At 46.1% G+C, this 21,390-nt stretch overlaps 1 protein-coding gene across 1 annotated transcript in view; it reads right to left on the bottom strand.

Annotated features, from left to right (window-relative positions):
* NCKAP1L (NCK associated protein 1 like) overlaps window positions 1–21,390 on the bottom strand; it is a 1,693,457-nt gene that overhangs the window by 1,251,377 nt on the left and 420,690 nt on the right. The window contains exon 15 of the mRNA XM_085654768.1: window positions 13,841–13,899. Within this exon, the coding sequence (XP_085510894.1) occupies window positions 13,841–13,899 (59 nt within the window). The remainder of the gene's footprint in view (window positions 1–13,840; window positions 13,900–21,390) is intronic.

The raw sequence follows: 21,390 nt of genomic DNA, 5'->3' as shown, positions 1-21,390 counted from the left end.
CCCAGCGCACCACACCCGCGCTTACACAAACCGTCCTCAGCGTAGCCCATACGCAGGAGCTTTGGCCCCGTCATGTAGACCCTGTGGAGTATCTTGAGCTGGACGAAGCGAAGGCGAGCCGGTATGGCCACCTCTTTCGGGGAGGCCACCGTGGAGATCCAGTCCTCGTCGTCCAGCTCCAGCCCATCGGCTACCCAAGCCTCACGAAGGGCAATCAACAAGTCTGAGCGGTCGTTGATCAGTTTTTTGTAGATCAGTGAGATCGTGCTGTCAGGGACGTGTCCGTCCAGCACTCTATCCTCCAGGGGGGAACACTCCGGGATGGAGGCAACGTCCGGAAAGACGGAGCCCAGCGCATGTCGGACCTGCAAATACCGAAAGTATTCGCTGCCCTGCAACTGAAATTCCGTCTGCAGCATTTCAAACATTTTAAATCCTCCCCTCGTCCAGAGATCCCCCACTTTGCTAATGCCTATTAAGTCCCACTGCTCAAAGCCCTTCGAGGTCCACAAGGAGCCCAACCGCTCAGACGCATATAGTGGTGACGCCCGGGTCAGACGGTCCTTCCACCCCATAGCTGCATTGGCCGCGTGCCACACTCGCACCATGACACGCGTGGGCCCCGTTAGGCGAGCGTCGGGCGCGCTAGAAGAGAGCGCTCGATAATGGTCACCACCTGGAAGTAGCATCCTATCCATTTCAAACGCCGGGTTTAAGGCTGGCCCATATAGGCCCTGATTAATCGCAGCTAGCTGGGAGGCCCAATAATACCGTTTAATATCCGGGAGGGCTATCCCCCCATCATACCATGGGAGCGTCAGCTTAGCCAGGGCAATACGTGGCCTCCCATCCCAGAACAGACGGCGCTGCAAACTCTCCACTTCGCGGAAGTAGCGCGCCGGGACGAGGTCCATAGTGTTCTGCAACGCGTACAGGAAACGCGGCAGCGACATCATTTTAAACAATGCCGCCCGGCCGAGCGGCGAAAGCGGCAAACGCCGCCAGCGCGCAACATCCTCTTTCAGACGCTGGAGGGGGGGAAGCAAGTTCCGATCATACCGAGCCTCCGGGTCCAGAGTGATGAAGACACCCAGGTACCTAAATCCCTGCGGGGCGACCTGGATCGGACAGCCCCGCGGGAGGATAGGAGCCTCCCCGGAGAGAACATACACACACGATTTAGCCCAGTTGATGACCAGACCGGAGTTACGACCGAATGAATGCAAAACATCAACCAGTACTATGAGTGATTTACGTGGGGAAGCTAGGTATAAGAGGATGTCATCAGCGTATAGGGATACGCGGTCCTCATACTCAGGGGTCCAGCGGAGACCACGGATGGAAGGCTCCCACCGCAGCCACTCCGCCAGGGGCTCCAAGGCAAGTGCAAAGAGGAGCGGCGATAAGGGGCAGCCCTGCCGCGTGCCCCGGCCCAGCTCGAACGGAGCTGACACTCTTCCGTTCACCACCACCTGCGCCAATGGGCCCGAATACAGCAATTTGACCCAACTGATGAACCCTGGGCCGAATCCAAACTTCGCAAGCATCGCCCAGATATATGGCCACTCAAGCGTGTCAAACGCCATGGTGGCGTCTAAGGACGCCAAAATGGCCGGCTCCCGTATGAACGGGGCACGTGCGAGCACACCGTGCAAACGCCGCAGATTAAGGGCTGTGTTGCGATGGGGAATAAAGCCCGATTGGTCCTGATGAACCAAATCGCCCACCACACCGACCAGCCGATTGGCCAGTACCTTGGCGAGAATCTTGGGCTCCGCGTTCAGTAGCGAAATGGGCCGATAGGATGTAACCCGGTCCCGAGGTCTCCCTTCCTTGTGGATGACCACGATTGTAGCCAGACGCTGGTCCAGTGGGAGGGAGCCCACCGAGTGTGCCGCCAGGAACATAGCCCGGAGGTGGGGTGCCAGCGTATCCGGTCGCAACTTGTACAACTCGATAGGGAGACCATTCGGACCCATGGCCTTGCCGGAAGCGACCGAGCGTATGGCGAGGGCGATCTCGTCGGAGGTGGGAGCGGCGTCCAACGACACCCTGTCATCCCCGGAAAGGGACGGCAGCGCGATATCACTGAGCAGGGCACGGGAATCCTTTTCCGAGCAGGGAGACACCGGGGAATACACCCCACGGAAATAATCCGCGAAGCAGGAGACAATTTCTTCTGGCTCAGTTACACACACACCATCCGTTTTCTCAATCAGTGGGACCACACGATTCACTTTCTCTTTTTTGTCCAACCACGCTATAAGTTTACCAGCCTTATCACCCACATCATACAGTCGCCCCTGTTGCTCTCTACTGAGGCCCCTGGCCGCCTCCGTGACGAGGGCCCTATAGGCCGCTTGCTTGAGTTGGAGGACATGCAATGCGGCATCCGTCACCCCACCTTCTAAATTACCCTCCAACTCGGCTATTTCAGCCTCCATCCGGGTCACCTCCTCCCGCTCGCGCCTCCGGGCGTGGGAAATAAGGGATAGGGCCTCCCCTCGGAGTACTGTCTTGAAGGCCTCCCATAGCGGTACAGCCGAAGGCACAGACCCCACATTCTCATCAAAATATCGCTGAAGGGATTTAATCAATTCAGCGCGAATGATGGGGTCGCGCAGGTACCAAGGATTGATTGGGACCACCCTACCCTCACCCCTCGGAAAGACATCAAAGTGCAGTAGGAGCGGGGAGTGGTCCGAAATACCCCGTGGCAAATGGCGCACCTCTCCCACCCTCCCAACATAAGCCGCCGGGACAAGGACATAGTCTAGTCGTGAGAGACTACCATGGGCTCCCGAGTGGAAAGTGTACTGCAGCTGCGTGGGGTGTTTTAAACGCCAGCAGTCCACTAATCCAAATGTATCCAAGAGGCCGGGTAGCCACGCCTGTGCCCGGGGGAGGTCCCTAGGGGGGTGACGATCCACAGTCCCAGATACCACCGCATTAAAATCCCCCCCCACAACTAAAAGCCCCCCCGGAAGGCCAAGGAGAAGGCGCCCAAGGTCCGCAAAGGTGGTCGACTGCAGCCCCGGTGGGATGTATACTGACACAAAGACAATCACTTTGCCCTCCAATCTTCCCACCAAGACCGTGTAACGTCCCCTGTCATCGTGGAGCACCTCATCAAGCTCCAACGGGAGCGAGTTCTTCACCATGATGCCCACACCCCTTGAGCCGGACGTGAAGCCCGAGTGAGCCACTAGGCGATAGCCACGCCGATTCATGGCGCAGAAGGAGTTGCCAATAAGGTGTGTCTCCTGCAGAAAGACCACATCAGGCGAGATACGCTTCAAAAACTGCAGGACCACACCCCGTTTGATCCTGTCCCCCAGTCCATTCACATTCCAAGACAACAAAGTTAGTTCTCTACCCCCCATCATGTACAGAAGCCATCATTCGTCCCCCGGAGAGCACTTTAGAACTAACACAAAAATACGTTTGCCTTGTGATAAAAACGAACAACACCCCATCCCCACCCACCCACCCCAACAGAACTCCCCCCTCCCTGCACCCCTGCATGAGCCCAAACAGCCCCCCCAACGTGCAGTGTGCCTGTCGCCCCATATATAGTTAGACTAACTAAACCCCCTAGAGGAGGAGGGAGAACCCCCAATAGACCCAACACAACCTCCATAGGAGGGGAACTTACAAAAACTGACGCAGAATCAAAAGTGGCAACATTTTCGTCCAGAGTGAGGCCCAATATTAGATCCTCAGTCCCGATCCAGCGTGCCGTCTCCCCCCGCCGCCCCCCCCCGCCCCCCCGATCACGATCCCCGGGCAGAGTATCCAGCCAGTCCCCGGCCGCTTCAGGACGATCAAAGAAGTGAGTGCGACCATCCACCTCCACACGCAGCTTGGCCGGGAAAAGCATGGCGTATTTGAGGTTTAGGTCCCGAAGACGGCATTTGACGCCTAGAAAGCTCAGTCTTTGCTTCTGGACCGCTGGGGTGAAATCAGGATAAAAATTAACCTCCATATTGTCGAGCTTGACCGGTCCATGCAGTCTGGAGGCTTGCAGGATAGCGTCTCTGTCCCGAAAATTGAAAATCCGGGCGATGAGAGGTCTCGGAGGGGCTCCGACCTTCGGCCTTCCCCTGGGAACCCTGTGGGCCCTTTCCACAGCGAAGAATTTGCTCAGCCCCCGTGGCTGGAGATGGGTAGCAATCAGGTCCTCCACAAAGAGATCCGCCGCCGCCTCCTCGCGTCCCTCGGGCACCCCAATAATGCGGACGTTGTTCCTCCGTGCCCGACTCTCGGAGTCCTCCAGGCGTCGATCCATCAGCGCACTCGCCTGACTAAGCCGGCGCACCTCTGTTTGCAAGGCCGCCACATCTGTCGTTAGGCCCGATGCGGTGTGGGCCAAAGAATCTACTCGGTCGTTGGTTTTGGAAAGATCGGCCCTCACCAGGCCAACATCCACAAGGACCGAGTCAATCTTCTGCGCCAGTGTATCAAACCGCTGGCCCACCGAGGCCTTCATCTCGGCAATGGCGCCCATGACATCTCGCAGAGTTAGATCTGCGGGCAGGTCTGGGGCATCAGGAGGGCTCTCAGGGGACTTGCGCGGTCCATCGGGAGATCCCTTCTGGAGGGTATAGCGGTCCATACTGTTGGCCTGATGGACGGCGCCACGCCGGGTCGATTTGGTCTTTGCCCGGTCTCCATCTTGTTTCGTGGCCATGGCCACCAGTCTCCCAGTCGCACCAGCCACGTCGTGTAGGGCAGGAAAGCAGGGCCACGAGCTCCGGGGGGGGCCCCCTCAGAGCAGTGGGGTGGATCGCAGCCGGCAGGCAGGCAGAATCTCCCAGCAAGGCCATACCACACCAACACCAAGGGCTCCGCGACCCAACCTCGCAGAAACGAAGGTGGTGCGAAAGCGAAAGCGAAAGTGCGGGGTACGCGAGTCGCCAGGCCCTGCCTGCCGCTGTTGTTCACTTTGTCACTGGATCACCCCACAGCGCAAATCCGGGGTCTGGCGAGGGGAAGGCCGCAAACCTCAATCGGTGCTCACTCCGGTGTCCGAGGTCCGATTCGGAAGCGGAAAACGGGTGCCACCTCAGCTCGGGTTCACCAACATAGTCCCCTCATCCAGGACAGGATAATTTCAGGATAATCGTAGGAGGTTGCGGAGGTCCTCGGGAGCCTCGCACCTACGCGGCCATCTTGGTTGCGCGCTAGGCTCCTCCCCATGGAGGCTCTTTTGACGTCAATAGTGGATGTTCTGAATCTCTCATTACAGACAGGCAAAGTTCCAAAAGCCTGGAAACAGGCAATAATTAAACCTTTATTAAAGAAACTGAACTTAGACACTGCTCTACCAGAGAATTTTCGACCTATATCACTTTTCCATTTAGTGGTAAATTGTTGGAGAAATATGTAAATAGGATCCTGTCGGAATTTCTGGAAGAACACCTTTGGCTTCACCCCACACAAATGGGGTTCCAGGCACAGCACAGCATGGAATCTGCATTGCTAGCAGTATCCAAAGAATAAAAAATGACCCTAGATCAAGGTGGATAAGCTGTGATACTACTCTTAGATTTAAGGATGGCAGTTGACACGGTTGATTACTCCATTCTGTCTAACAGACGTCCGGGAAATCAGCATCCAGGGCAATGCATTGGAGTGGTTAGGGTCCTTCTTGGAGGAAAGATCCTTCCAAGTCATGGAAGCCAATTTTTTCTCAGACAAAAAGCAGGTTGACATGTGAGGTGTCGCAGGGCTCGTCACTGAGCCCCACGTTGTTTAACATTTATATGCGGCCATTGGCAGACATGGTTCAGGAATATGGCATTTCTATGATTTCATACGCTGACGATACTCAGTTGGTGGTTTCACTTGATTCCAGGAACAATAGTGAATCGGTTCATGGCGCCATGTCTAGAAAGCGTAGTGAAATGGATGACAGGGAGCTGTCTGAAACTGAACAGGGACAAAACCGAACTGATGTGCCTTGGAAACTCAGGAGTCCCCAGGCCTCTAACCAGATGCCCAAGTTGCTTAGGGATCGTACCAGTCCCGAGTACTTCTATAAAGAATCTCCATTTATGTATGGATAGGGAGCTGACCATGGAGACCCAAGCAGACAAAATGGCAGGTACTTGCTTTGGGTTGCTCAGAATGCTCCACAAGATCCTTGAGTGTATCCCCTTACTGCTAAGAAAAACAGTTATACATGCTCTAGTCAAATTATGTTTGGATTATGGCAACTCCGTCTTTCTGGGCGCACTTAAATATGTCATCAAAAAATTACAGGTCCTGCAGAATGTGGCGGTCAGACTTTTGTGTAAGATTCCAATTCAGGAACCAGCGAGAAAGTATTGATGAACTCAACACTGGCTTCCGATTGAGGCGAGAGTCAAATTCAAAGTACTCTGCCTAACACATAGAGTCGTAAATAATAAGGAACCTTGCAAAATCAAAAATCTGGTGAACCTAAACCTCCCCAACAGACGTCTGAGATCTGGCACTGAGCCCCTATTAAAAACTACCAGAATAAAAAGGGCTAGATGGGGTGAAAGATCCTTTTCCCACCTGGCTCCCAAGCTATGGAATTCATTACCTCAGGAACTTAGATTCATAGTTACAGAATTGACCTTCAGGAAAAATCTGAAGACTTTGGGGCATATTATCAAGAAACGGCGTTAAAATTATCTCCGCTTTAGCAGCAGAAAACTGCAGCTAAAGCGGCGATAATGGGCTTGATAATATGCCCTTGAGAATTCCCATAGAAGCCCATGTTCTGGTGTCAACCTGGGCTTCTATTGGAATTCTCTGTGGCATATTATCAAGCCCATTATTGCCGTTTTAGCGGCAGTTTTCTGCCGCTAAAGCAGCGATAATCTTAACGCCGTGCTTGATAATATGCCCCTTTGTTGTTCCACGAGTTCTGCTAATCTCTCCTGCTGTCTGTACTGTATGTTATGCTTAGCGCTTGGAAGCCTTTGGGCAGCCATACACTCTACAAATCCCTGTAGCATAACATATTCTCTCAGGTAAGCCGTTAAAAGGTTGAAAACGTGCTAAAAGGAGTTTTAAAAAAAGCATAAAATCTGTCTTAAATTGCCTTAGAAATACTGATACTTTCTTTACTAACATAAATATACACAAAGAATGCACTAAAGGAATTTCTACAGGACTCAAGTCAAAGAATGGTGATGAATTGTAGTGTTTGCTCTTGCTCACGAGCCATATAAGAGCACTAACAGAATTCACTAGTTGGTTAGTCTATCAAAGTTGTTAACAATTCTATGGTATCAACCAGCTTCCTACTAGAGAATATAAAAGTGTATAGGTGATGAAGTGCAAACATAATTTTTAAAACACCAAAGGTTTCACGGAGAACATCTTTACTATTCATGATATAATGACTTAGGGGTGGAAGGAAAGTGCATGATGTCAAAGAGCAAACAGTTTCCACTACTAGAGCTCCCTATGTATAGGAAACTAACAAAGTGTATTGGTGTTAGATTTCCAGCAGAATTATGGGTCCATGGTAGTAGGGGATAGGCCAATCAATAAAAGACAGAATGAGTAACATATAATCCAATTTTTAGAACAAATTTAGAAATCACAGCAACATCTCTAAAAGGTTCATTATCCGTAGAATCACTAGAATTCAGTAAAAAAAACAGTTAGCCCTAGCCAACATTGCTATACATTTATGGGCAACAACTGCTCTTCACCTATGCCAAACCTGAAAACTGACAGCAAAATTTGGCCATGGAAAAGACCACCACTCTAGAGGTGTCAGAACTAAGAATTCTAAAAGCTTCCAGGTGGTGTCTAGTGCCCAAATTCCTGCATAGTGGAACCACCCATTTTGCTCTCTCATTCGATACATCAGACAGACAAATAATATATGGGTAACAGTTTCGGATGATGTCCACTTACTACAGAACTGCTACATTGGTAGAGTATTAAATCTGAACTGGATCTACAATTTACGGGCCAAAGGAGGAGTGTTTTCATTAAGAATGGACTCATAGTAAGAACAAGAGTTTGCATCTAGGAACTCTGATGTTAAAGTTCCTTTATAATGGATTACCATTCAGACAGCTAAAAACTCCCAGTAAGTCCCCTTAATACCTGCTTTAGAGGAAGAACACATCTCTTCAGGGGAAGTCTAAAAGTTCTCGAAATCCAGTTTCCTTAATAAACCTTTCACACATTTCAGCCATGGGTTTTTTCCTAACACATACTGGAGACATTAGGTCTTCAAGGCCTCCCGATATGGTTCAAGGGCTGGTAGGGCACAGAGACGGAACCAATGGTGAAGAGTTGGCACTCTGTCTTATGGAGAAGGCCCCTCTGGGCAAAATTCAAACTCACTGGGATCAATGGAGTGCTAGCTGGAAGTCCTAACATAGATCTAACAAACTTGTTTTTGGCCGTTGACAAGATTTTAACATTTACAAATCCCCAAATTTTGGCTCCATACAGTGCAGCCCCTAGGGCTTTTACATTATAGATCTATACTTGCCATATGGTAATTTAGTAATGTGTGGGCGTTTTGGATTTGGAGAGCCCAGATTAAATTAGGTGTAAATCCTACCCCTAGGTAGTCAAAAGAGGACACCTGATCAACTGGAGTGTTGCCCACCTCCATTCTAAGCTTCTGCTTTTTGTGGAATACAGGATGAAATAGCATAAATGAAGTCTTCGAGTTGTTAATCTCTAGTCCCCTCTCATCACAGGAATCATTGGTATCATTTAGCAGCTGCTGTAATCCCCCAGGAGAATAGGAGAGTAGTAAGGTGTTGTCGGCAAATAGCAAGGCTGGTAACCTCCAGCCCTCCACTTTAGAGGAATCACATCCATCCCTATTTAAGTGTTCAGCAACACCTTTAATATACAACGAAAATAGGGTGGGTGCTAGTACACAACCTTGCCTTACAATTCAGTTAATCCCAAAGGGCTTGGTAATCTGCCCACTACCTCTCCACCGTCCTTGAGCATGGTTTACTGCATGTAACCTCACCAGAATGTCTAGTAAGCTTGCAGGAATACCCATGGCTTCCAGAACCCTCCACAGCTTACCTCTAGGGACCAGGTCGAAGGCGGCATGTAAATCAACAAAGGCAACATAAAGGTTGCCTCCGTTAATTACTGACATCTGTCAATAAATACAGGTGAATCGAAAGACCTGGTTTGTCACTGGTGCTAATGTTGCTTCTAATGCCTGCCTAGTAGTCGGAGAAAACCTCTTTCTCAATGATCCAGTATTGGAGATGGGCAAGCACCCATTTAAAATTATTTTTTGTGAGGAGTCAAGCAAACTAATGGGCCTGTAATTCCCTGGGTCATTTTGATTCTCCTTCTTGTAAATTGAGATGATCTCTGCAAATCTCCAAGAAGTAGGAATCTCCATCCCTGACATGATTGCATTGGATAGATGTTTGATATAAGGCTCCCATACATCTTAGTTTGCATATACAAATCATTGGGAATCCTGCCTGGCCCGGGAGATTTAGACGCCAGACACCGATTAATGGCTGCTAGGGTCTCACTTAAAATTCAAGGATATCATTGGAGTTCAACTCAGTATCAAATGTAGACTCACCCCCCTCCTGATGCATTTTGGTACAAGGTGAATATAAACTGCTAAAGTGAGTAACCCACTCCTGAGAGTGAACACAGAACTCCAAATCAGCCTTAGGTCAATTTGCACAAGCTGTGGCTATTTTGAAAAAGGATCTATTATCCTTGGGAAGCAGGGCTCCATGGAGATTTATCCATAGGACCTTTTCTCATTCCCTCTTGGCTTTAGCCAGTTCCTTCATGTAAAGGGCTCTACATCTCAGCAAATCTGGCCTATGTTTTATTTTTGCTGCTGCTAATAATTCTGTTTTCACTGCCCTGCATTCTTTTGTATATCATACCTTCTCTCTGGATTTACTTTTTGCAGCTTTTATATCTTGAGATAGGAGCTCCCTAGTTTGCATGTATTTTTTGTTATGGTTAATCTGTAGTAACTCAATTCTATATTTGGGGGCACAAGCATTTAGCTAATCCACTACCATCTTTACCTTGGTGTGGACAGCTTTTAGAGTCTGGAGTGTTTAACCACCTAATCCTATTTTATATTTTTACCATTATTTGTGTTGAAGAGGGCTCCGGTATCTGAGTGTTCTATAATGGGGTATTTCTCCACCAGGCTGCCTGCTAAGGTTAGCCACAGGGCATTATGGGCAGTATCCATCCTGTCTACTACTATCATGTCCAAGAAATTGGGCCACAAATTTAAATCCATCAAAAAGTAGTCAATTTGGCTCATATGACAGCGTCTATTGAAAGTTGGCCTACCCTCCCTGTCAGAGAGAATTCTACCATTTGCTGCGCACTAGTCACAATTTAACGTTAAAGCCAATACTTCTGTGGCTCTAGAAAACAATTTCATAGTAGTAAGATCAATCTGGGGTATCTTCCATTCTCCATCTTGTTCCGCAAGGAAGCTGTAGGGGTAATGGCCATTGGTTTAAAGGTCATGTTAAGATCCCCAGCCACTATTTAATGACTCTGTCCAAATTGCACAAGGATCACATTTTTCACTATACTAAGCACCAATGTCTCACCCTTTGTGGATTCCACGCGATTGTATATATAAAACATTTTCAAAAGCTTCACGAATGGGAACACCAATCTGATAGATAGAATATCTGGTGAGTCAATAGAATTAAGACCAATTTTGCACTGGAGTGAGGATTTGACCCAAGTCGAAAAGCCCCCTGAAGGCCTACCCCTGCCTGGATGGACACCATTGATACAAATTTCCATTCCTGTGGATGGGTATAAAACTCCATGTCTCTTGGAAGAGACAAATATCATGTAAATCTATAAACTGGCCCCAGTCCATCTTTGTAAGTTTGCTACATATCCTTGCCACATTTCAGAGAAAGAATTGTTATTGATGTCGGATGGAGATCAATTGGTCTATTTGGATCCCCTAAGCTTGATTTATGAACTGGAGAAATACTACAGGTTGCAACACATGTAAGTCCCAGGTTTGTTTCTGTTACCTTGGATCCTAGAACAAAGTTACCCTTGCTATGGTCATTCAAGGCGCCCAGCTCTTCATGGGACGAGGGCGGAGGCAATATTGAGACCTTCGACTTCATTTCCACTACAACCTCCACTCAGCCATGTTCTCCCAAATTTGATCTGTAAGAGTTATGTACTCCCAATCAGACAGTTCCATTTGTTTCCCTGAAATTTCTGATTCCATGCTCTTTGGTAGTGGCGGCATTTGCCTGAATGGATTGGGCTTCAGAAGTCCCTTGAGCTGTGTATTTGATCGGGATTGGGTGTTGGCAATACTGGATGTGTGTTGGTCAGGGGCCAGTCAGCCACCCACCAGCTCTTTGTCTATGAAGACTACCATGGCCATGTCACTGGGGTCATCTCCCAAGGCAATCCTTACAACTCTAGATATATCACTTTTAATGCCTAAATAACAGTGTCTGATCTCCTGAAACTAATGCGTGAATTATTTAATGAGAGTCCTAATCTTCCCTAGCACTGTCTGCCAACTTGGAAACCTGTGTTAGATAAACTGTTGAGCTATTTGTGACTTCCTGGCTACGAGAATAAATCCCCTTGTGGACCACCCCCCTGCTGTCTATTATAAGAATATTGCAAATCGCTGAGGGTTTCCTTGACCATATAGAGGAATGAAACTGAAAGTTGAGTTCCTTTATAAGGTTATGGAACTCCAAGGGTACTTGCAGTTCCCTGATCATGTATGGCAGGGGGTACTTTATTCCTTATAATACATCATCTTTCCCACAATCCACTTAAATTCTAGATGCACAGCTCTTTTTATATGAAAGAGAGAATGTTTGAAAACATGAATAATAAAAGTAGAATCTCTCGTGCAAATTTAAACAAATCAAAAACGCAATTAAATAGTTTTTGAAAAAATAATAGAATCAGTTTAACACAAGTTAATTTTTTGAACAAGCATGGTAGGACCATGTAGAAAGATGTAAAATGTTCTATAATTACTGAAGGAGTGCAAAACAGAAACATGTTGCTATAAAATCTCCTTTCTGTTTGTCACTGCACAGCTAGAAAAACAGAACAGAAGAGAAAAAATACTTTCATTTTCATTCTTTGGACAACTTCTTTAATTTTGCTTTGTGACCTGACTGCTCTTTCTCCTCGGCTGCTGGCTCTAGCAGCAGGCATTGTGCCGCCAGTGCTCAACTGTAATAAGTAATTACAGTTGAGTTGTTACGTCATATATTTAAATGGCGACTGTGTGTGTCACAAGCCCCCTACTATAAAGGAATTAGAGACAGGTTTTTATACAGGGATTGTAGAATCTTATGTATTATCATTCAATTGTAACACATGCAATAAGATATTATTGCCCAGTCATGGTTATAGTTTGAAAAAAACAAATAGCTTAATGCAGAGCTGTAAAACAGTTTTTAGCCATAAACGTTTGAGATGCTGCATAAAATAACCTCTATAATAGGGTATTGTTCCTTAATTTGCTTTGTGTTTCTAATTTGTGATCTGTTTTTAGCAGAAATATTAATTGGTATAAGAAACAATGGACAGATGTGATCCTGTTTGCATTCAGCACCATGGATAGCTCTATTGCTTCAGCGTACTGGAAGTCCTTAACATTATGGTCTTTGGAGAAGCCGCAAAGGTATCATCGTTAGGAGACAAAAGTATTAAAGTCAAAAGGTACCCTTGGTGGACTCACTATTAAGCATTTCTAAAATTGCGTACTGTGTACATGTCCTTTTATCCTGGGCAACGAATGGAACATTGCTTTAATGGGTATCATTTTGCTGGGCATTATGGTCTGAGAAGACTAATGGCGTGCTATTTCCGATGTATTTAATTTAAATGACGTGTGGTGCATAATATAAATTCATCTTAATGGGATAAATATTTTAGTTGATACTTTGTAAGGTGTTTAGCTCATTTATTGACTGATGATTCCTATCTTACCCTGCATTGTAAGTATTTTTGAGAGAAATGCAGTGCTTAATTTGTAAAATATTAAGTGCCAGGGCAGTTTTCAGGAGGCCACTGAAGCTTGCACCACCCATCACCCTTGTCATCGCTGCCAAAACAGCTACTAATCATCTCTCTCACATGTAAATGCGACAGTTCAGATTATTCCAGGTCCTCAAAGCTAAAGGAATGGCTGGGGAGGCAGGTATTTGCAATTTTAATGTATATTGTATTCCTGAACAACCAGTGTTCTGCTCACCTCTGAATTAGATGAGCAGCGCCACCATGTGGTAGACTGTTCTATGTGTGGTGTTGACAATTAGGTGCTGGTGCCGAGCACCGGAAACCTATTAATAATAATAATAATAATCCACATTTGTAAAGCGCGAACAATCACCCGTAAGGGTCTCTAGGCGCTGGGGGCCGTCGGGAAGATTAAGCAAGCTATTGCCCAGGGTCACATAATGCTGGGCTATTCTGCTGCCAGCGCCGGGGATCGAGCCGTATTCCCCAGATTCCGGAGTCATTCGCCCTGGCCGTGGCGCCACACCTCCTCCACAATTAAGTGCCGGTGCTTAGCACCAGAAGCTCCGGCTCAAATTAAGCACTGGGTGTCCCTTACAGAAATATTAGGAGAAAACACAATTCGTTTGGGCTACCAGGAATCACACATTAAGGTTAAATTGACAGGAATATTGATGGCCGACAGGAGAATTCTTAGGAGAAAACCGTTAAGGTCTTCCAATCTTGGTGTTTAGTAAAGATGTTCAACATGCAGGGAGCCACTTTAGTTGAGGACACATGAGACTGTTGTATCTTTGGTCATATGAAGTGCTTCCCTTTGCTTTAGCCATCTTACCTGTAGTCTGAACCAATCAAGCCTCAGAGCCGTGAAATCAAACTTCTCTTTGTTGTCAACTGCATGGAAAGAAAGAGAAACAAATTATGTCATTAATCTTCTCTTTTCTTGTCCATTTCATCCGCACCCCCTCCCCCACCCTAAAAAAAATCTGCCATAGGAAACGCTTCATTTTTAGAATAATGCTCTAAGGAATCAAATAGTAGATGGTCGTCCCACCCCTTAGACATACTGGTTAAAGTTTAATTTAGTAAAAGTGGGTCATGATCTGTACTTCAGCACCAGGAGTAAAGGGGAAGGCATGCTTTATCCTTTAAAGTCTGATGTCTCTGCTCAGTGACAATCTCTGAACATTTAAGAAAAGGTAGAAAAAGATGGATGCATAAATGTCAGCTCTCCATCTCAATCTCCCTCCAGCTCTTTGCATTGCTAGACTATGGGGGTTAATGCATTTGATAGCAAGGTTATATGCCTGAATCTCCTTCTGTACCTCCAACTCCCATGCATCCCCTCTGGTATTTCCCCCACTTACTCAGGTTTTGAGACCCACTTTCGACTCCCTTGATCTCAGCACAAACTCTCTCCTCATTGATACACTTCCCAGCTGTTCACCATCACCCTATCTTAAGTCGTTTGCCTGTGCCTCCCATCTTTTTTCCTACCCTCTCTCATTTCTTTCTGTCTACTTGTCTCTCCTGGACCTCAATGTGCAAACGGTTTCAGAGAGTAAAACTTCAGGAGTGACATATATTTTAGTGAGTGTGTGCTGTCCGCCAAACGTTGGCAGATGCGCTCTCCTTCCTATTCAGAGAGTACACCAATGAATACTATGTAAACAGGGAGGGCAGGACAATGACCAATTTTTGCTGTAGATTACCCACTTTGTACAGCATGGAGTAAAGGTTCCAGTCCTATTTTCGTCATACTCTTTTAAAAATCATAATTGATTTCAATTCATTTTGCTTCGTTTCACTAAACATATCATTTTCTTAATCAAAAGATTTTCTATTTCTGCCACTGAGTGTCGCAGGCTGACTGTAGCATCATGACAGATGCTGCCATCTTGCTTTTAAGATACGTCCTCATGAAGACTTTCTTTAAATTGTTTGAATGATGCCAAATCGCTACATCACGGCTTACATTAAATCATCATGTATTGGTATTGTGTCAATGAAACAGTCAGAAAATTAGATGTTTGCTTCTGTATTCATTTGTCATTACATTTGAATGCGGTATGAGTGGGTATGTTTTGCATGGATGTTTACCTCTTAGAGACGTTGCTATTTTACAAAATAGAGCTTTAGTTTGACATAGAAGTCATTACCTCAGTGATCATAGGTTTGTGTGGGAAGTATGTGACCCTTGTGTTGAACTCAAACAACCAGGTAAAGTCAGACCAAATACAATAGGAACTCGCCATACATGCAAGCCTTTCATTTGCTATTTTCGAAAATGCACTCCTGGCACAACTTCAGGTGTTGTTCCTCAACTCGTTGTAATTGTATAAATGTACCATTTGTTATTTTAATGTGGAAAGCCAAACTATTGCTCTGCTTTAGATCTGAAACCAATCGTGGGCCTGATTTGGGGTTAGCAGTACTGTAAAATGTGCTGGATAACTGTGATTGATGTGCACCTGCTGTGGGTGGGATAATCAAGAGCAGAATTGGCACCAGTGGAATGAATAAAGTGGTACTACACGATGGCTGTAGCAATTCTGGCATTGATGAATTTACTTCTTTGTGGATTTTAAGTGATTGTCTCTAAGTTAGGTCTCAAGTATCTTATTGAAATCAGATTTTTATTGTATGATGAGAGAGAAAGAGCAAGACTGGGTTGCCATAGGATCGTGCAATGGATAAATGTGCCTTGTATGCGGCATTAAGATTAACACGATTAAACGCTATTATTCCTCCTGAACTGTGGGTGCCAGCAAAAACTAATGATGGCTAATGAGAGCATAATGAAGTTTGCAGATCCAAACCAAAGTGGTAAGAGGTTTACTACTCCATAATTGGAAAACTGACTGCAATTGCCAGCTTCTATTATTTTAAGGCTATTGTGGTAGGAATATCATAATTTGTATTCTGATTATTTTTATTAAAGTCCATTGGTCATATGCAGCAGTCCACAGACTAGACATGCTGGAGTGACGTTGGGAAGAATCCGTTTCCTTTATAGTGCTGCATCCTCCCGCATGATTTCAGACTCGTTGTAAATAGATCCTGTTGTTATAGTTCAGATGTTCATCGGTTCACAATCCATTTGTCAGACTTTGACATGGAAAGGATGACAAAAACTGAGCTTTGTGTTCTTAATATGACCCTAAAATGCATGAAGAAGAATGCGAGAGAAGATGTCATGTGGGAGTCCGTGAACTTAGCATGTCGATTATTCTGTGGGTACAATCAAGACAAATCGTGCAGTGGGCCAGAGACTTCCGTTTCTTTCTAAGCAGTACATGCACAAACTGGACTACTGGTTTCAGCAATATCCCCATGCAGAAGTTCTTCTCGTACAAGATAATCCTTCATGTTAGCTAGTACAAAATACTTTACACATAAATACTTGTATTAGGAGTCTGCCGTATAAACCGTCATCTAATTGTATTTCAGTTTTAGACCTGTATTTAATATGTGAACATATAACATTTTTTTAAATTTTTTTGAGTCACTAGGACGCTTGGAAATCTTTGCACAGAGAGGCCTTAGGCACAAATCCTGTTTCAGACAATACAATGTGCTTACAAAAGCAGAAAGAAATGCCCAGAACCGCTCCATGGCGCATGTCATGCATGTAATGTAATGACTCATCAGCCCTTCACCTACTGTGAAGTGTAGATGTGAGAGTAAATCATCATCTCATAAGGATATTGCCCCTTCTGTAAAGCAGTTACAGACTTGTCTTAAGTTTTGCTATTTTGGATTTTCTAAAGCACTCTAAACATACGATATACACTTTCTTGACATAACATGGACTGACCTAACTAGAACACAACATTTTGGATTGGATTTTTTTTCAGAATTGATGTGGTCATCAGTGGCTCAAAAAGTGAGAAAAAAATGTGTAGTTTCCGCAACGACCAGATAGAGATGAGTAGAGTGGAGGCAGACCTCTGTTTTTGTTTTGTTTAATCATTTTAATTAATATCACGATTATACAGAATCACAACATCAGAATTTCAAAGCAGCCTTGTAGAGACGCGAACTTAATACTGATATTCAAGGAAGGCCAATGAAAACCACTAAGTGTAAACACTTAGAAAAGCAGGGGATGAAACGTGTCCAGTGGGGTCGGTCACATCTGTGAGATAAGTGTGATAATAACTGAGAGAAAGCGTAGTTATCAACCAGAGTGAGGGAACTGGACAACTTATTTGGGGGATAAGGCCCTGAGGTGTGGGTGATGGTCCCAGAGACTGTAGTGTCAGTGAGGGTGTTGAAGGGCACAGAAGGGCCGCGAGGAGGCTAGTGCTCATGCGCTGCGGGGGGGAGCAGTGCTCATGACTGGAAGAACCCCCGGTGTCAAGGATCGTAGCATCGCTCAGGATGTCCTCGGCTAGTCTTCCTCAGCGGAGTCATCATCTGCTACCTGGATCACTTGCCCCGCATCATCTTTACTGGAGTATCAAGACCCATGCTGATGGGAGGTTAGGGCTGCAAAGCCCTTTCTGTGCCTTGGTTCCAAGCAGCGTGCCTTCTCAATTGGGCCATTTGGATAGTTCCTTCCCCTTCCCATGGAGTGCGGGACCTCTGAGGGATTGCCAAATTTGGTGATCTGACGCCGTGCAAGCACTAATGATAGGTCGGCAAACCCTTGACATTATCACGTTTTCTTTACTTTTAGGGAAGAGGCCCAATAAGCAGGTCGTTGGTGATCTGGTTCTGTTGCTGCCCATGGCAGCATTAACATCGAGTCTCAACTTGTCCCAGAATGAGGAGAGGGTTGCACACCGACCGTGTGGTAGAAATCCGCAACAAGCACTCTGCAGCAGAGGCATGCTGCCTTTTAGTCTGGGAACAGAAGATTAATGCGCTTAGCCATCAGGTATGCCCTGCAGATGTAATATGTTTGAATGAGTCCGAAATGAGCATTGTGGGATACGCAAGGTGTGTAACTTAGGATGTTTTGCCAGCTCTTATCTGTGAGTACAAGATCCATGTTCTGCAATCAGCGGTCCCTCAACTCAATGAGTGCACTCTGGGTCTGGGTTGCTGGTGCTCTGTAAAGGAGGGTCATTGCAAGGAAGGCATTGTCCTTTGGTGGTACAGACTATGTCCAGTCATTTATGTGTTGATAGTTCCTGGCCATCTCGCTGCAGGTAGATTTCATTTAAGAAAAGTTGCTTTTTATGTAGAACTATATACATTTGCTTTCCGTTTCCCATCAGTAGATTGGTATTGATTAGATTACTCTGTTACCTTGACAGATCTCGTGGCTCACAACGGCCTCCTTGATAATATCTTTTCCTCACAGACATCGGCACTAAATTGAATTAAGAAATATACAAATTTGGAAATTGTGTAATTTTAAAGATAAGAAGCCTGTGGTTCTTTGAATAACGTTATGTGGTTTAACTCTTGAACATTTTAACGTATGTTTTTCAGCACTAAAGTGAGTTGTTACTACTGTAGATTGACGGAACAGAATAAATTGGATTTGTGATGCTAGAATTTTTGAATGACCAGCCGGGTCGGAATTACAACCGGTTAATAGGTGAGATTCAGCTACTAGTGTCATGTTGTGAATAGATTGGTTATTTATTGACTGTAGACTTCCTTCCCACTCCTTTATGAACAGGACACCATTATATTTAAATTACAGGCATTGAATTCCTTTTCCATAACGATACAGGTAGGCCCATTTACGTGCCTTGTGAAGTTTGAGACATTTCTTAATCTACAGAATTTCGTCCACTTTGTCATGCACTCACTTTGACAATGAACTAGAACTTATAGAGATGGGAACTGCACATTTACCCTCACTCGCCACCCGCGTGGTCACACTATTCAGAATCACACACTCTTGGGCCTTTCCTTTTTCACAATGGGCACAGCATAATGTGTTTCTGTCGGTGTGAGTGAGTCACTAAGTATTTTATTTTTAATTTTTAATTTATGATATATGGCTTTGGAAGATTACCACTGTAAAGGTGATTACTTTTTCGCCTTGTTCAATTTTGATAACGTCATCACACTTAGAGATGTTGTGTCACAGCTTTAGATTATGAGAGGTTATGTTCAACACTTTTTTCTTGTAAAGGCATTACACTCATAATGATATGAGTCCCGTTTCTGTTATTTCCAGCCTTGAAGAAGTCGAGGGTTAATACCCTAACGACGAAACACGTGTTGGCTGGACTTTGTGCTGTTCTTTTGAATAAAGATTAAGAAAATACGCCGAGATACAGTACTTGCTTACTTACCAACATTTGATGAACTTTCACTCTACACGAAAGCGTGCGCACAGGAATTGGCATTATTTACTCATGCACGTATCTTGGTCAGCCACGCTTCCCCGGGAGTGTGGTGGGGTGTGGTTTGTGGGATTATTGGCCTCCTGGCATTTCCCTTATGTCAGGAAAAGACCATCTGTCTTCCTTCACACCGAAGACTCTGTTCGTCGCAAGGTCTCGTCCTTGCTCCAGCGACATCTCCCTCTGCATCCGTGCTTCCTCTGGAGATTCGCCCTCTGGGTGTTCTTCTGGGTTCTGCATGCCCTGGATGAACGTGGATTGGTTGTTTTCCTTTTCTGTACCATGATAGGTAGGCAGAGGGTCATGGGGTGACATCAATTGCGCCCTCCTCCCCATTTCACACTGCAAGGCACTAGTCTTCTGCGCAGGCCACAACCTGTGTGTCTGATGACAGTGCAGAGGTGGGGTCCCGGACTACATGTGCTCGCTTCGCACTAGTCCCAAATACCACTGGCCAGCAATAGTCAGATGCCAATGTCTGGGAGGGTTCTGCGTACTGCCACCATTGCCGGTTTACACTCACCTGGATGATGGAGCAGCTCGGGCGAGGGGGATCCCCCAGTATCCCCAGGCGCATCCAAATAACTCCCCTCAATAACCCGGGGGACGGTAGCACGCTCCATGGGGCCCAGCATATCCTTTTCTCCCTAGTCCCGGTGGGGCCATCCAGGGGGCCGCCGGTCCGCTGGCATTCAAATCTCCCTAATCCAGGGGGCCACTGCCAATTTTTGGGACCTAATCCCAGGGCAGGAAGGAACGTGTGTCCTACAGGGCTCAGCAGACACAGGGCGTCAGTCTGAAAGGCCCCAACTGCAGCAGTATTCTACCGCACTCTGCCCTCTGAGGCAGCCCAGTGGTGGAGGCATTGCGGGGTCAGAGCAGCGTGCATGTGTCGTCGGAGACCTGATACCTGTTGTGCAGTTCAGGCCTCCAACCGACCGCAAACCGTGCACTGCCAGCTATCTGACGTGGCCCACCAGTGCCATCTTTGCAAAGGCTTACCATGTTCAGGGAGGGCCGCCCCCGGAGACTCACTGGAGCTGACGACAACACTCTGAGCTCCCCATATGCCAAGGGGGCTGTTTCCACCACGCTGGAGCTAGCTAGGTGTTTTACCTTTGCCAACATGGTGCTCACGTTTACATGCCACTCTACACTAGTAGCAACCCTCTAGTGTGTCTGCTCCAGCGGCATCTGCACCACATGACACCATCAGCCACAACAGCTTCTTAAACTTCTTTCAATGAGCAGAGAGCAAGCATCCAATAATGGCGTAATGAGTTAGGGCATACGCCCCTTTGTGGATCGCTCTGTGACCCATACCCTTGCTCGACCGTGTTTGATATTGCATCACTGGAATTAGAAAGCTATTTCCATTAAGGCAGTTTGAATAGTTGGCTTGCCCAACCATCACCCTCCTTGATATTTTCTATGCGGACAGTGATCTTCAAAGAAGGGAGGCCATTGATTGCATTTAAAGAGTGCACAGCTTACCTTCAAGAGCGCTGACGGCGATTCTCTGACCCTGTCTCATCTACAGTGCCCTGACGACCTTATGGTTACACAAACTAAAGTGCTAGCGTGACATTTGTCCCGTTTAGTCCTGAAGTGGCCACTAATCATAAGGCCGAAATGCATAAACTCACACCCTCTAAGATTAACACCAAGCAGGAAGAAATAACACAGAAACAGAATCTTGTTATATACTGTTTTTCGATTTATACCTGTATACAAATGAATTCTGCACTATTTGATTAGGTCTACTGTCACTTGGCGTCTTCACCTAGAGACAGCAACTTTTTGTTGCCTGACAATAACAGTGTATTGTTCGTCATTGTAGTCCTAATGCTCACCTGCATTTAAAGCTTTTACTGTGACACTAATTGCTTTTAATGTATAGTAGCAATTAAACTTGTAAGCCTTTATGTAAAGCATACAAATAATTTGGCATAAGTAAACACGGATCAGTGAATGCGAGTTTATTGTCATTGTCTTTTCAGCATGTGGCGGAACAATGCCTCTTACAATGGGTGCCTATTGTTAATATGTATTAAACACATTGAATTCATTCTTA

Source organism: Triturus cristatus, chromosome 4_1, assembly GCF_964204655.1.
Source record: "Triturus cristatus chromosome 4_1, aTriCri1.1, whole genome shotgun sequence".
Lineage (NCBI taxonomy): Eukaryota > Metazoa > Chordata > Amphibia > Caudata > Salamandridae > Triturus > Triturus cristatus.
This window is presented reverse-complemented; position numbering and strand designations above follow the sequence as displayed.